This window comes from Cebus imitator, unplaced genomic scaffold, assembly GCF_001604975.1.
Source record: "Cebus imitator isolate Cc_AM_T3 unplaced genomic scaffold, Cebus_imitator-1.0 Scaffold90, whole genome shotgun sequence".
Taxonomy (NCBI): domain Eukaryota; kingdom Metazoa; phylum Chordata; class Mammalia; order Primates; family Cebidae; genus Cebus; species Cebus imitator.
In genome coordinates, this window is record NW_016107405.1 from 4,810,979 (window position 1) to 4,827,533 (window position 16,555).

The 16,555-nt window shown below is 37.0% G+C and overlaps 1 protein-coding gene across 3 annotated transcripts in view; it reads left to right on the plus strand.

Annotated features, from left to right (window-relative positions):
* MET (MET proto-oncogene, receptor tyrosine kinase) overlaps positions 1-16,555 on the plus strand; it is a 131,129-nt gene that overhangs the window by 28,086 nt on the left and 86,488 nt on the right. For all 3 annotated transcript variants that reach the window (XM_017535059.2, XM_017535058.2, XM_037740804.1), the window contains one exon: positions 22-1,235. In XM_017535059.2, the coding sequence (XP_017390548.1) occupies positions 36-1,235 (1,200 nt within the window). In that variant the 5' untranslated portion in view covers positions 22-35. The remainder of the gene's footprint in view (positions 1-21; positions 1,236-16,555) is intronic.

Below are 16,555 nucleotides of genomic sequence, written 5' to 3' on the forward strand. Positions count from 1 at the left end.
GCCTTGAACTTATTTTGACAGATAAACCTCTCACAATGAAGGCCCCCGCTGTGCTTGCACCTGGCATCCTCATGCTCCTATTTACCTTGGTGCAAAGGAGCAATGGGGACTGTAAAGAGGCACTAACGAAGTCCGAGATGAATGTGAATATGAAGTATCAGCTTCCCAACTTCACTGCAGAAACACCCATCCAGAATGTCATTCTACATGAGCATCACATTTTCCTTGGTGCCACTAACTACATTTACGTTTTAAATGAGGAAGACCTTCAGAAGGTTGCTGAGCACAGGACGGGGCCTGTGCTGGAACACCCAGATTGTTTCCCATGTCAGGACTGCAGCAGCAAAGCCAATTTATCAGGAGGAGTTTGGAAAGATAACATCAACATGGCTCTGGTTGTCGACACCTACTATGACGACCAACTCATTAGCTGTGGCAGCGTCAACAGAGGAACCTGCCAGCGACATGTCTTTCCCCGCAATCATACTGCTGACATTCAGTCGGAGGTTCACTGCGTATTCTCCCCGCAGACAGAAGAGCCCAGCCAGTGTCCTGACTGCGTGGTGAGCGCCCTCGGAACCAAAGTCCTTTTATCTGTAAAGGAGAGGTTCCTCAACTTCTTTGTAGGCAATACCATAAATTCTTCTTATTTCCCAGATCATTCGTTGCATTCGATATCAGTGAGAAGGCTAAAGGAAACAAGAGATGGTTTTATGTTTTTGACGGACCAGTCCTACGTTGATGTTTTACCTGAGTTCAGAGATTCTTACCCCATTAAGTACGTCCATGCCTTTGAAAGCAACAATTTTATTTACTTCTTGACGGTCCAAAGGGAAACTCTAAATGCTCAGACTTTTCACACAAGAATAATCAGGTTCTGTTCCATAAACTCTGCATTGCATTCCTACATGGAAATGCCTCTGGAGTGTATTCTCACAGAAAAGAGAAAAAAGAGATCCACAAAAAAGGAAGTGTTTAATATCCTTCAGGCTGCATACGTCAGCAAACCAGGGGCCCAACTTGCGAGGCAAATAGGAGCCAGCCTGAATGATGACATTCTCTTCGGGGTGTTTGCACAAAGCAAGCCAGATTCTGCCGAACCAATGGATCGATCTGCCGTGTGTGCATTCCCTATCAAATATGTCAACGACTTCTTCAACAAGATCGTCAACAAAAACAACGTGAGATGTCTCCAGCATTTTTACGGACCCAATCATGAGCACTGTTTTAATAGGGTAAGTCACATATGTTCCCCACTTACAAACTGTGAGGTATAAATTAGAATAAGTATCAGCCTCAAAAAGAATATCCAGGGCTTCTTTTGTGCTTGGGTAAGTGGTATTTATCCAAAATAGCTGCAGATTTTAGAAATTGAATCTTCATTCACACCTAAAATTATGTCTTTAGAAGGTAATATGGTAACTAAAAGAAAATATATTTTTACAGTTCAGATTTGCATGTTTGTGACACATCAGATTATATTAAAGTTATTTCTCATATAAGTTTTCGTCCTTTGGATCAGATTTATGTGGATTTTATCACAACAGCAATTCCCATAAAACATAATTATTGACATTTCTTTATAATCTCTACAACCTTTACAATATACTCAAGCTAATTTGTAGGTTTTAAAGAATTGTTTCTTATGAGATTATATTCTCTCACTGATAAAGGAACTTAACTTTTAAAAATCTCTTCTGAAATGCTGATAAATAATACATTTTTAAATGAGCTAGTATACTTCCCTAAATAACCTGGAAAAGTAGAGAGGAAATGTTTGCTCTCAAATCCTTCCTTCAGAGCTTGACTTTAATCATGTACTTCCTTCTGGAAAAGACTTGTGTCTACCAAGTTGTATTTTGGCATGTTCTTGGTTGGTATTTGACATTTATAAGCATAAATATTTTGGTTCATGATTATTTATACTTATATGAAATGGTATTTTCATAGGAGCTATTGGAGATGTTCTTTGTGCTGTGATTTAAATATAGTAACAGCTACCAGCTAAACCCGGAGAATTTTTCCTGCTAATCAGTTAATCATCTTGTGCCAAATGGAGAACACCAAACTGAATGTTTATTGTGGCTTTGAGTTTCTTGCATTGGGCCAGATTTGGAATATGGACCTGACTATGATCATAACTGAATAAACAAATAGTATAGCTTTTATAAAGACAGTTTGACTTTGAAAAGGTATGTCTTACTCACTTTAGCAGTTTTCAATCTAAGATATAAAGGTTATCATTGCAATCAGAAAGAACATTAAATACGTCCCTGAGAGCATGAAGTATATAATTTGCTGAGGGGTAAGAGCATATGAATTCAGAAACATTTGGTTGACTTTTGCTGAAATGTCTGGGATACTTCTCTAGATGGAAACTGTAGTTAACTTTTTTATGATGCTAGGAAAACACTTCCAAGAAAGTCAGTTTGTCTTTTGGTGAACTAAAAACAAAGCTTCCTTCCTCTCTTTTCCAAAGTAGTCTATGAATATACATAACATACATGCACATATATTCCAACTAAGACTTATTTCCCCCTGCACACATTTAATATATGTTGCAAAGAAGCAATAGAATTCCTCATGAAGCTGCCCCTTTTCTTTACTAGAAACTACAAAAGAATGAAAGCAAACAAAATGATTTTCAGAAACCTGAGGTTAGAAAATAAAAATGTAATATTAACAGCATTACAGAGAAGATAGTTTTCTGCATCTAATAAGTTGACTTTGAGACACAAGTTTTAAAAGAGTCTATTAGGAATTCCCCCAGGGCTCCTAGAGCACATAAATTTTCTATTTAAATCTTATTTTGTTAAAAATTAGAAAGAGGGGTAGGGCAAGAAAAAAAAAGAGACTTCATAAAGGTATATTGACATCTTATCTCATTTTTAAAATTTTGTATATTTCAACTCTTAGATGTAAAAGTACTTAACAATTCTTGAAATTCTCAAAACGTCTGAATTTTATCCTACCCCTTGGCCTTTTTTAGTGTTCCAAGGGAAACAAGGAGACAGGCTTATCCAATGAAATTCAGGTCAGTTTTATCGCCCAGGAAAAATGCCCAAAATGCAGTAGCCACACCTGAAACCATTATCACTCCCATCAGAAAAATTCTTGTGGAAAACAAGATGGAACTTGCCAACTTCCTTCTTACAAAGGAAGCCAACTTTTACACTGGCCAAATTCCACAGACAAATACCTTCAAACCTCCTCTTTTTATTTGCCTATTTATCTTCTCTTGTTACAAAGATCAAACTTCTTCTGAGACGGAGACTACACGTATTCTCTCTCTTTGTATACCCCAACCACAGAAGACCTCAGATTGTTCCAGTAATGAGCATATAATCATTTCCTAGCTTAATGCCAAAATGAAGGCACCTAGAGCCATTCATCACACACAAAAAAACAAAATGATTACAAGATCAAAGCCATTGAGGAAGACTCTCAAGCAATAAGATGACTCCATTTTGTCTTAGCAGATTGGCCAGAAATTGTCTTGGCCAGAAATCAGGTGACCCTTTTAATAATTTCTTGGAACTGAGTTTTCACTTTGGCGTAAAGTTTGGTGAAAAGGCAAACATATTGTAGTTTTGTTTTTAACATCTCTAACACATTTATAAAAGGACTCTTGTGTACTCTGTGGACAAGGTTAAGAAAGCTGTAGCAGTAACTTTCCACTCAGGCTTCTGCGCAGTCCTCAGAATTGACACATTGCCGAAAGAGGGATTTTTTGGCACCCCTTGAGCTCTCCACCATGTGCAAAAAGCATTTCTATCACAGGATCAGATAATGGGAGTGCCAGGGAAGGGCCTTTTACATTTTAGGGGTCTAGCAGGTGTCCCAGGCCTGACTTGCTTATTGAGGATCACATATTATGTTGCTTTTCCCAGTCTCACATTTAGTGAAATATGTCTATGCAAACTCTTCACATGCATCTTCTCACATTCATGACATCACAAAAGCCCTCTTTTGAGTTATCTGATAATTCCCAGTGCTTGTCATCTTCACCCATAAGTCATTTGTGCTTCAGAACTCTTTGCCTCCACATAAGATGCTGTTTCTGGAAACTTATCCCAAGCCACAGGTGCCCATTTGTAGAATACAAATGTTGTTGATTGTATCAGTTGTTCTATAAGAATATATTCTTGATCCTCACAATGTGACTGTGTTTTATGTTGCTTTTGAAAGTGATTCTAAAGAATTTGTTTACAGTGACTTCCAAAACTGGGTACGAGATTATACATCCACAACTAATTACTAAATCTTTTTAAATATATTTACCTCCTCCTTTACCTATTCATCAATCAACCTCTATAAGCATCCTAAATTAGTATTGATTGAAGTTGTTTTAGGCTAATGCATATTCTCTAAACAGCACATAATTATTCAAAATAATTGAGAAAATTATCCCATAATATGGATGGAGGCTTTGTAAAGACCCATATGTAGGGAGAAAAAAACCCTCATCTCTATTTGAGGATAAGCAGTAGTAAAAGTTTCACAAACTTGCTTAAAATTTAGTGGAATTTAATTTTAATACTGTGGAAGCTCTAACAGTCTCTTACATATAAGGGATTGATTAATGTGACAATTTCAGTAAAAAAACGGGGATCAGTACACATTGGCCCAAACTTCTACAAATGAGAATCGATACAGAATAAGAGGATTTTTTTTCAGTCCCCAAATCAGCAAAGATCCTGTTCCCTAAGTTATAGAATATTTATTAAAATAAGTAGAATAATACATTTTATTTAAAAATCTAATCAAAGTTGAAATTAGAAAAGGGTTCTTGAAATAGCTCTCGCCTTTCAGAAAATACAATTAACACATGACACTGCTTTTCTTGCAATTCTGTTATCAAAGTTTTACTCTACAGGTAAGCATTTGAAAGACTTGTAGCAAATATTTTCACCAACATCTTGATCACCTTAATGACCGATGATGGATCAAGTGAAGGGTAAAAGCATGACGTTTGGTGACAGGCACACCTGGTGGAAGTCCTGGTTTACTGCATAGCAGCCATGTGACTTCTGACACATTACCTAACTTCTTGGAGCCTGACTCTCATTGGTAACATATAGATAACAATACCTACTTCACAGGGTTTTGTGAAAATTTGGGATAATGTATATGAAGTATCTGGCACAATAAGATAACTATAAATTTAGCTCTTTGGGAGACAGTATGGCTTAATGGAAGGAGACTAGAGTCAGAGATGTGGGTTCAAATCTGAACCCTGCTATTTTCTACCTGAATGGCTATGAGAGCATTATTTAAACTCCAAACTCATTGTCCTGCATGCAGGACTATTGTATTGACAAGTATATTAATAATGTTTGTAAAAGGTCCCAACTTAGTCCTTGGCACAAAATAAATAGCAGCTATTATGCTAAAGAATACTTGTGTAAAGAAAGGCAAATTCAAATGATTTGATTATTTTCTGGAAGAGGCATATTCCGGTTCTATTACTTATAAGGGTCTTTCACTTCCTCTCTAACTGTTGTGTTATCTATCTCCATAATGCTTAATTTGTGTTACGTTGTTGTTAAGATTTAATAGTTCCAAAAAAAAAAAAAGATAGGGTGAGGGATGATGGTAGTTTCAGGGGGCAGAGGATGGAGAGAAAGACAATTGAATCAAAACTGTACTATAGTCAAGTTAGAAAATATAAGTTGTTCTCCTTCCTCTCACTTTGAATCCTAACCATCCATGATGTAAGATATTACTCTTATGTACCTTGTCATATCTTGCATTCAAGAATTTGCAGATAATGCAGTTTTAGAAAAAGTCAACCTCATAGGTTGTTTGTATCAGGCTTCCTTGTTTTTAAATATCATTTATACTCAAATTCAAAGAGTAGCCAACTGCTTCCCACAATAAAGGAAACTTAAGGTAGTAATTTTCCATCTCCGTTTCACAGAATGCCAAAGTTAAAGGGTCACCACTCAGAGCCATCGAAGGAATAAAGCGGAGTGATTAGAACAATTTTTAAGGAGAAAAAATCAAAACAAGATGCAAAAAAGAAATAATAGGAATAGGCAGAAAAATAAACATACAGTGATGTTTCTTTATTATGATTATAAAGATGATAGATGAGTAAAATCAAGTTACATTTTAAGTTGTAATGGAAGAAAATAATTGCAACCTTCCATCAGGAAACCACAAGGACCATTATTGATCTGTCATCCTCAGGGCATGTCTAGTAATATTTAATAAAATAAACAAAGATTTATAACTTTTCTAGGCCATATATCTATAATCTCCCACACCACTTGAACTGTGAATGTGGAGTCAATGTTACAAATAGCATCCGTGTAATTATACTGGCTTGGCATGCCTTAGTTAAACAATCTAGCGCTCTCAAGAGAATGTATTTTGTATTAGGAATGAAAAATGTGAACTCAGAGTATAGAGTTTTTTACTTATTGTGCTCAAAAATGAGAAAATGTTATTCAATATGAAAAATGTTAAGGATTCTTCATTCTTAATATTAGTCTTCCAAACCTAAATACTAAGTATCTTGGCTATATGCCAAATGTAATAGCTACCAAAGCAAAATCTTACAAGAAAGAAAGTCCTTGAGGTACAAAGATTCAATGAACTTTCTTTAAAACTGTTAGTAAAAGGTTATTAATTTTACATTTGATTTCTTGTTCTTCTCTAGACACTACTTCATCCTCTCCCAGGCTCAGGGATTCACTGCTTCCTAACTTCTTTATTTGAATAACTCATTCCATGAAAAGTGGCATATTGCATTACTTTATTAAAATAAATTTGAAATTAATTTCTTTCCAGAATTTTGTAACACCCCCTGAGATCACTGAACACACCCTGGGAGTGTTAGAAAACATGTGACAGAATGAGCCACTAATTCCTTTTGCCTTTTCCCTTCCTCCTGCTGGCTCATTCACAGGTCTCTCTACCCCAGGAAAGATGAAAAGGCAAAGGCAGAATGTTTTTATAAGCTAATAGCAAGAGAACACAATTAATGCTGAAACTGTCACCAAGCTGTTGGTAGGTTTTACTTGTGGGTTATATTAATTAATGATTTGATTGATAATATCTCTCACTCATGTGGGGAATGAAGCATTAACTATGCCACATGCATTTTAAATTAATTCGACATTCTTCTTAATGTCCTTTCAAGCAGGGGCATTATGACCTGTGTCTTATTTATGTAGTTGATTTCTACATGGAGATTCATTTGGTAAAACTGATATCTCAAACAGTAAAAAGTTTGTACAAAATGAAATAAATCTTAAAGTTGATTTTTGTAAACCCCAAATGTTAATTAAAAACTTTGAATCCACAACTCTGACACGATATTTTCATTGCCATAAACATGATTAGAGATCTCTGGGAAAATGTGGGATGCTGCATTGATAAGGATATGAACATCCTTGAGTAATAATGGATTTTTTACTCCAAATACTGTTTCACATTTTGGGTGTTACATCCTTACTTCAGACTTCTGCCTTATCAGTGGCCATCCTACCCTATGTTTACATCTCCCTGGTCTAATAAGAAAAATGGGGACCTGTCAGAATTTGGATAGAAGATCCTCCAGGAATTTCTGCCGCTGCTTATTCATGGATTGGCACAGATACTGATTTAGTGGGCACACAGAGTTCAGAATGACTCAGAGCCCAGATGTGTGCCCTAAGTCACATCTCCAGCGCCCAGGGAGGACTGTAAAGTGCTCGTTATCAGGAAAGTGGAACCAAGGGCTCAGCTAGTCCTGAAGTCATTAAAACTCTTTCCCTTGTTTTTTTTTTTTTTTTTTAAATAGTGAATGTGGTAACCAAATCTAGGATCCTGGATATATTCCAGTCTGCTAATTACATATTTTTTCTAACTAAAATGTTCCAGGCAGGTTCATTTGCATGTGAATTACTTGCTGAGCCATGTTGACTTCCGATTCTAAAAGCCTCACTCTGCCTTGGGAAGCAGTTTACTGCACTTCACCCCAGACCTAGGCAAATGTTGGAGCAGACAAAGTGTAGTTACCCATATATGCTTCAAAAATATTCTTCCGTCTTCCCACAGGAGGAAAGAAAAATGTCTAGCAATTGCATGCTAATTTAGATTAAAACTTTGTTTTAACCATTCTTGGTGATCACAAGTGGGGAAAAATGATTTATGAACAGTATAACTATAAATCAAAAAAAATATATTGTGAATTCCGAGTAAAGTCTGACTTTGTTTGTCTTATTTGGGTAAATCACCAAAATGTTCATGAGTCCAAGGACATTAAAATGGTAGATGATACTTCAAATTGTGCCCTAGGTAAAAGAAGTGAATTAAGGTTAGTTTTGATTCGTAAAGCATTCCCTTCTAGGGCTGATTTTATAAAAATTAAGTTTGTTGAGTCGTCTTCTCAAAATTTGTAGTTTGTCGTGATTAGCTAAAATTTGTGTCTGTGTATCAGAAAAGTAAATTTGTATGATATTAAATTTTCTAATGATGTTTTAAATTTAAAATGCCCGGTTAACACCTGCATCTAGCAATCAGTTTGCTAACTAAACTATAGGTGAAGTCATGCCCAGGAAATGAGGAAAATGCAAAGATGAAATTGGTCTGTTAGCTCTGAGTGAATCAATAGTATTTAGTGCTAATGCACTAAGGAGATTACAAGCACTAATGCAGTAGCAGTCAATAGTGAAAACGAATATCTCTAAAAAATATCTTGACAATAAAATGTGCAATATTTTCCATTTATCTTAAGCTAATTGCATTACCTGCTTGTTCTTTCATCTTATTAGTTTAAGCCAAGTGCTAGAAGCCTAACCATTTTATTTAGTGCATAAAAGGGCAAAAACCTTGTAATCATTGTTTTCAGCAGGAGACAGGAAAGGATTAATTCATGTAACCAAGATTCAACAAGAAATTCAGCAGACATTTATTTAATCTCTAAACCTGATAGTATTTAATCTCTAAATATTTAATAACATTTAATCTCTAAATCTGCTTCTTGAAGACAGGTACAGCAGAGCTCATTACAATGAGCTCATTATGAGCTCTACTGTGCCTGTCTTCAAGAAGCAGATAGACTGGTGAAGATGACAGTAAACATTCGGTCATACCAATGAACAAACACATCATGATAATTTATGAAATATGCTGTGAGGGAAATACACAAATTTTATTTATTTGTGAATGCAAATGAGAGGGGAATATCTAAATTTGGTAGTCGAGTTACAAAAGGCTGTCCTAAGGAGGTGGATGCTAACTTTTATATAAACCTTAAAACTTTAGAAAATGCAATATGTCTTTAGTACCTGGGCAAATATATAAACTAATAGTCATTACCTATTTCGTGAGCTTTACATCTTAACCACAAGCTGCTACATTTAATCAGCTTTCTTAAGTGGGTTGTGGTCATTAGTACATACTTTCTTACACTTAGAAAAACATCACAAGAAGTAATACAATGCTGGAGAATTTAACTTTTTAAAACATTCCCTGCCTTAAAATAAATAGCTGTAAATGTGTTTAAATAATTCTTTTGATTTCTAAATGAATTAAGTTACTTTTTATGATGCGGTTCTTTTTCATATGAAGAAAATAATATGTAGATTGCTAGAAGCTAAGAACATACTTTAGATTGTGCTCACACTCACTGCCTTTCCTGGCCTGTCACCTTAATCAACTTCATTGAAAAATCACTATTTCTTATACAGACCAAGTTGTTTCTTCTTTGTTTCCTTCTTCTTCCTTCTATGACCAACACTTGAGACCCTATTTGTCAGAAGAACATGTTCCTCTTGGGGGAGGAGAGGATTGCCCTGTTACCAATACATTTTATAACCAAGAGAAACATGAGAATCTGAGAACACACAAAATAAGCTCTTTTGAAATTATCAAAATTATAAACATTAATAGAATTCATGGGAATGTGATGCTGAAGTGATCCCAAGTTACACCGTCTTTCTGCTTCTGTGCACTGTACTCTGCCCTGCACAATTGCATCCATTTTTAGACCGTTTCCTTCTCATGAGAATCATGCGCATGGAGGGCCAAAGAAGAGACAAGTGCTCACAAGGATATCATGAGCAACTATGAATGTACAAGGGAGTGCTCTCCAGTTAGTGCCATCCTTATATCACTCCGGTTTATAGGCAATGCCTTCATCCTTACCTACAGACACATTTTGCCTTTCTCTGTCATTTTAATCCCATTGATCTATGTATATTTAATCATGCAAATATCTAAATAAGTTTATGTCTTGTAGGGCAGGCACTTTGTCATGCTTCTTTGTACCTAACCATATGCTTTGCAAATCATAGACAATAGTGTTCATTTTATTTGATAGAAAAACTTGGCTTCTCAAAAGAAATCTGTGTGTTCATACAATAATCAGAGACGATCTGAATTGCTGAAGTGTGACTGTATCATAAACAGTACTGTTTTAGTCATCTCTACAGACCAGAAAGATTTGAAATGCAGGTGTAAAAAGATATGTGAGGCATCAGAAGAGATATTCACCTTTCTTTGTGTTCATTTTGTTTATTTTTGCTTGGCCAAGAAAGAAGTGGTGTTTTCCAAGGTAATAGGAGGCTTCAGGGCTTATTCCTGTGCCTACAAGTCAGAGAGGTCACTGGCTTGCCCCTTCCTGAAGGCTATAATTACAGGCAGACGACTATTTATTTTCCAGTAAGGCGACCAGAATCTTGAGTGTAAAAAACTGCTTACAAGAGTACACTGTGTATAGGGGTTACAAACAACCTCAGGAAAAATAATAGGAAAGTGAGAATATTATTATTCCAATATGCAATAATATGAGAAGGTCCAAGACTCTGGAAATGTTCTAAAGTACAATAACAGAGGTGAATATGAGGTCAAATTAGGTGATCCTGGGGCTTAAGGAACTGAATTAAATGAATAAAGAAGAGGAATTTCTAATAGGATATAATCTAACTGACGATTTGTTAAATGTAAACTTATTTGTGGCTCCAACATCACGATAAACAAGAATGAATAAATGTATTAGTAAGAGTAATTGAGAAGTATTTCTAATGTGAAAAATAGCAATTACATTGGGTTTATCTGGAGCCAGTGTGGAAAACAATGAGCAATGTTTCTTTCTCTCAACTAAATTCACTCTTACTGTCAGAACAGCTATAGGAAAGACATTGATTCAAGTAGAGTTGGGCATGCAAAGCGCCAGGATCAGTTCTGTTACTGAACTGATATTAAGGATATTAATCGATATTTGCAAAATGATTTGTAATATATAAGTAGTTTAACAAAGTAGGTAAAACTTGTAACTAATTTCAAAAGGTCAAAGCAGAGATTATTGACATATACAAAGAGGACCCGCTTTCTATATGCCTGCTTTGAAAAGTAATGCCATATTATGGTAAATTTTGAAATTCTGAGATTTTCCTGTCTATATTTTTTTTTTAACCAAATGCTTAAGAAAAAACATGAGACATGAGTAGCAATTACATCTTTTAGGCTGAGCAGGTAGCATAATTGTTTCATGCCTGTCTCCTGTTTCTGTTTGTTTTTAGTAGATTCTGCACAGAAAAACAAATTGACCTCAGTATTGAAATTTTGGAGTTCACTATTTGTGGCACAGTTACAGATCAGACACAAAAACGTACATCAGGACTTCTCCACACCTAACAAAAGAAAGTTTTCTTATTACAAATAAAAGCCTCCAAATGATTGTGAGATCTAGGGTAACCATGGTGTTAACTGTATGCTATTTGATGTCTTATAACCCTGGTGATAAGATAACAATCCAATTGAATGCAGATGAACTCATGAAAAAAGAGGGATTATGAAATATTTGGAAAGTAAACACCCAAATTTTCATAAGTAAATATTAATTAAGTATTTGATCTTTAGATATGAAAGCTTCCCCTGCCTGCACTTGGTTCTTGGAACCAGCTGTTAAAACTCCCAGCACCTTAGTTAATACTGTGTATGCTGGTGGTTCAAGAACTAGTTAAGAAACAGTCACATTTTCAATTTTCACTGCCAATGTATAATAAAATCTCTGTTCCAGTGAATGGCTGGCCAATTATTTTAATAACAGTGTTGGCATGGCTTCATTTTACCTTTCTTGCTGTTTGTAAAGCTTTCCTTTTGTACTCTGAAGTACAGGTAAATCACAAATTGAACTGTTGTTTGTTTAATGCTGTGTTTCCTACTAACCTTATTCTTGTCTATCAACCTGAACCCAGTTCCCCAGTGGCTCAGAAAACCCTCAGTTGGGATTAAGTAATAGTTTATACAACCTTGCTCAGTCATTAACTTTTGTTGATTTTCTCATTCTTGTGTTCCAGCCTCATTTAAGACTTTCTTAAGTATTCTATCCAGGTGCTGGTTTGGGGGCAACTAACAACATCTTCTTAATCAAGAAATTTAATATTTCCAAGCAATCATTTGTTCTATCTCAGACCTCTGTATTAGCATAATCTAATTCAGTCTTGTATTCCTGCTTCAAAATAAAACCTGTTTCATTCATAGTAAATAGGAAGTTTAAAAATCTTTCTTTTCTTGTCTATACACACAAAGCAGAAACAGAAAATTGTATGTTATCATTCCAGACAAGTTTTTTTGTTAGTGTATTGAAAAAATGTTGCCAATAAGATGAAACTAAACCTCCCTGGCTCCTCCTCATCGCCACCAAATCTATTTGTCTCCAAACCACTGCTGGAGTAAGTTATCTTTGTTAAGAGCAAACCTATTTGTATGTCTGCATCCCTTAAGATAATCTGAGGGATAATAGTATGATATTTTAAAAGTTTCTGTCCTTGGCCCTGACTATTTCCTGGTCTTCCTTCACACCCAGTGATGTGCTGCTGAATGTTTAACTGCCAATTTCTGTGGTGTAAATATCCCCACCAAGCCAGTTTCAAGGTACCACTGAAACAGTGTTAGTTGCTGAAAAACAATGAGACAGTGATGTGCACTCTTAGTTCTGTTAACTGTTATAAGATGGTCAAGCACAGCACTGCCACCCTGTCCTACCCACAACCTGTCATTCTGGTAGTTTCCAGAATCCATCAGCCTCCCCCAAAACCCTGACTTAACACATGTAGCTTGGTCTGCTTCAGATTCCCTTTAACACTCTTTTTGTCAGGTTAACACTTTTTCCCTATTCTTTAAAACTTCCACTCAGGCATTTACTTCCCCAGGAATTTTTCCCTAGCCTGCACCTCATCCCCTGCCCCCCATATTCTGGATTTCCTGAGCACACTAGTAGCACTCTTTGCTTATCTCTACCATGTGTCTTACCATACTCCGTGGTAATGTGTTCAGCAGTTCCAACGTTAGCCCCTTGAGGGGATGAACTATGGCATTTATCTCCACAGTGCCAGCACCTAGCACAACAGCTTGAACAATATATACATTTATTGGATGAGCAAATAAGTATGACAGAGCCCTATATGTAAAATATATTACTATAAATAGAATGCTGACTCACAAAAATAATTATTTAGATAAAACAGTTTTTCAGCTCTCCCCTAAATCCCTAAAAACTAATTTATAGAATTGGGGAGTTTTCAAGAGTTAAATTAGCACTGAAGAAAAACTGGGGAGTTTCACTCACTATTACCTATGCCCTTGCCCTGCCCACACACACACCCTTCTCTGTTCAGCAGTCTGCGATGAATATTGATCAAAGAACAAAGAAGGAGAAAAATGAAAAGAAAAGGAAAGATCAAGATAGGGAGGGTGAATAGATAGGAATTCCAGAGCTTTGTGATCGAAATTTGGAACACAGAATTAAAGTCATTAAACAGAGAAAGGGAATACCTTCTTTGCTCCTTAAGGTTTCCTCAAGCCTTTCAACAGCACTCACCCTTTGAGCAGGTGATACTGTCAGAGAGGCTTTATACAATGCTTTAGTGATACCCCTTCAAGCTTTCATTTGAAATCCACAGATTTTCACTCTTGGCCACCAATCTATGATCTCAAGTTGAAAATGAGATATGGGTTAAGGAAAAGAAGTTAAGGGCAAAGTTCTTTATCAACACCATCCTTCCTGTGACCACAGAATCCTAATCCCAGTGGAAGCCTTCATAGGCACCAAGTACATGCTTGGTACAGACAGAAGCTTTCCTGAGCTTGGCCTTGGTGTTGAGGCTGTGGGTAAGGGCCTCTGGCGGGAATCTTGGCAGCTGAGGAGAGCCCACTGATGGAGGTTTCTGATCAACAGAACCTATCAGAAACAAGAGGAGCAGGTAAGTAAAGCTTCTCACTCCACAGTGGCAAGATGGAAAGGAGGGATAAGAGGTCATGACAGTTGGATTAATGGCAGGCTAGAATATAGTCATGAGCTTGAACGATGTATTGGGGCACAAATGGAGGACTCTTGTTTCATCCATCTTTCATCTCTCCTAGCCCTCCGTGAATACATTTATCAACCTGTTTCTGTTGAGCGTGATACTGTTAAGCACATAAACAGATCATGGCTCTTATTATCTCCCAGAAGAACTAATTCTGTTTTATTTGTTAGCACAGGGTATTTGGCGCTGTGTCTTCTGAAAATCTCTTATACCACCACGAGTAAGTGCATTGAAATTTGGTTTCTGTTAACTAAGTAGAGGAAAGAAGGAGAAAACCTCTTTGCACTAAGCATTACAACCTTCCTAGCTTGGAACAATTTTCTTTATGAATCACTCTGTCACTCCTGGCTGTGACTGAAGTGCAGTACGAAGGCTGCTAACTGAAACCACATGGACGCAGTCTGTTTCAGATCTGATTCGCCTTAGGAAATGATGATAAAGAAGCAAAAGTTTTAACAGTTAGAATTCCAAAGTTCATATCATTGTAGAATAGATTCTTTTGAATCGTGCTGATACCCCAAGAAGAGAGTATTTATTTATATTTAAATGCATTTGTACACATGTATACATATACATAAGATATATTTGCTCCAAGTATGTTTCTCTCTTTTCTCTTTACCAATCCAGCTTCCATGAAGAGCTGGCTCAACTTCAGCCTCTGCCATGAGCCTTCTCCAGCTGTTTAAGCCCACACGGATCTTACTCTTTTCCTACTCTTAGAGGATTTACTGCCAGTACAATACTTTCAGAATGTAGCTATCAACTGAGTTCTTATACTTTGCATCAGTTAGCTATTGTATGTGTCAATCTTTTGTCTCCCTATGTAGATACTGGACCTCAGGTAGAAGCATTTGCCAGGATTAACAAACAATAGCCTGATTTTAAATACTCAACAAGTGAAAAATTATTTTCCCGTGGTTACACACATGCATACACACACACACACACACACACACACACACACACACACACATAGGCCACGGGGACCCTATGGCCCTCAAAGACTAGCATATTTTCTATCTAGCCCTTTCCCAAAAAACATGTGCCAACCCCGGCATTAGAGAATAATGTAAAATAATAGTGGACAGATAACAAATTTTGGAGATCCATGGATGACCTTACTTATGAACTTCAGTAATTCTATACAATAGGTATGAGTGTTTCCGTTTTACAGATGAAGAAATTGAGGCTCATTAATCTAAACAGTTGGACTTTGTCTTCATAGGCATTACGAGGACTCACTAGACCAGCAATAGTGATAGTAATAACTGTTTACAGCAAGTGCTCGACTTACGACCACGGTTGAGACCGTGGACCAGTCGTAATACGATTTGGTCATAAGTTGAGTAGGCTATATGTACAGTTGAAATGGTGCACGCAGAGATGGTAGTGCTGCCGGAAGCTGGTCCACACTGTCGTATGCCCAGCTGGGCAACGTTTGCACTGCCAGACGTGGAGCAGTCGTGGCAAGCAATTGTGGTCCTAAAGTCGAATGGTTGTAAGTTGCATAGGTGGTAAGTCGATCAATACCTGTGTAGTTGCACTAAGCAGGGATTTATGCCTTTTTTATTTGCTGCCATATCCTTCAGTACCTAGAAGAGTCTGCCACATGGTATGATTGTATTCTAGAGCTCCCATAACAACTCACCAGAAATGTACCCTCATGTGGTTCTGGAGGCCAGATGTCTAAGATCCAGGTGTCAGCCAGGGCCATGCTCCCTCTGGAGGCTCTGGGGAGGACTCCTTCCTTGCTTCTTGCAATTCTGGTGTCCCAGGCACCTTAAGTTGTGGCAGCTTCACTCTCATCTCTGCCTAAGTCTTTATGTGGCAGTCCACCATGTGTCTCTCTGTGTCCCTCTTCTTATAAAGGCAACAGTCATTGAACTCAGGGCCCACACTAAATCCAGGATGATTTCATCTCAAGATCCTTAACTAATTACATATCAAAGAGCCTATTTCCAAATAAGGTCACAATCTGATGTTCCAGATGCACATGAATTTTGGGAGGGCATTATTCAGCCTACTGTAGGTCTTCTAAATGAAGTGACCATTTAACATGTTCCTGGCACTGGATTCATTTCATTTAAGTCTCAAAACAAATCTGTTATATAGGTATGTGTTTTCCCACTTTACAAGTGAAGAACTGAGGTTTAGAGATCTAGGAATCCTAAAGCTGTACAGCTAGGAAGGGCAGGGCCACTCCTGACCCACCTTCTCTGCTAGGTTAACATGGTTGTCACAGGACATGCTGA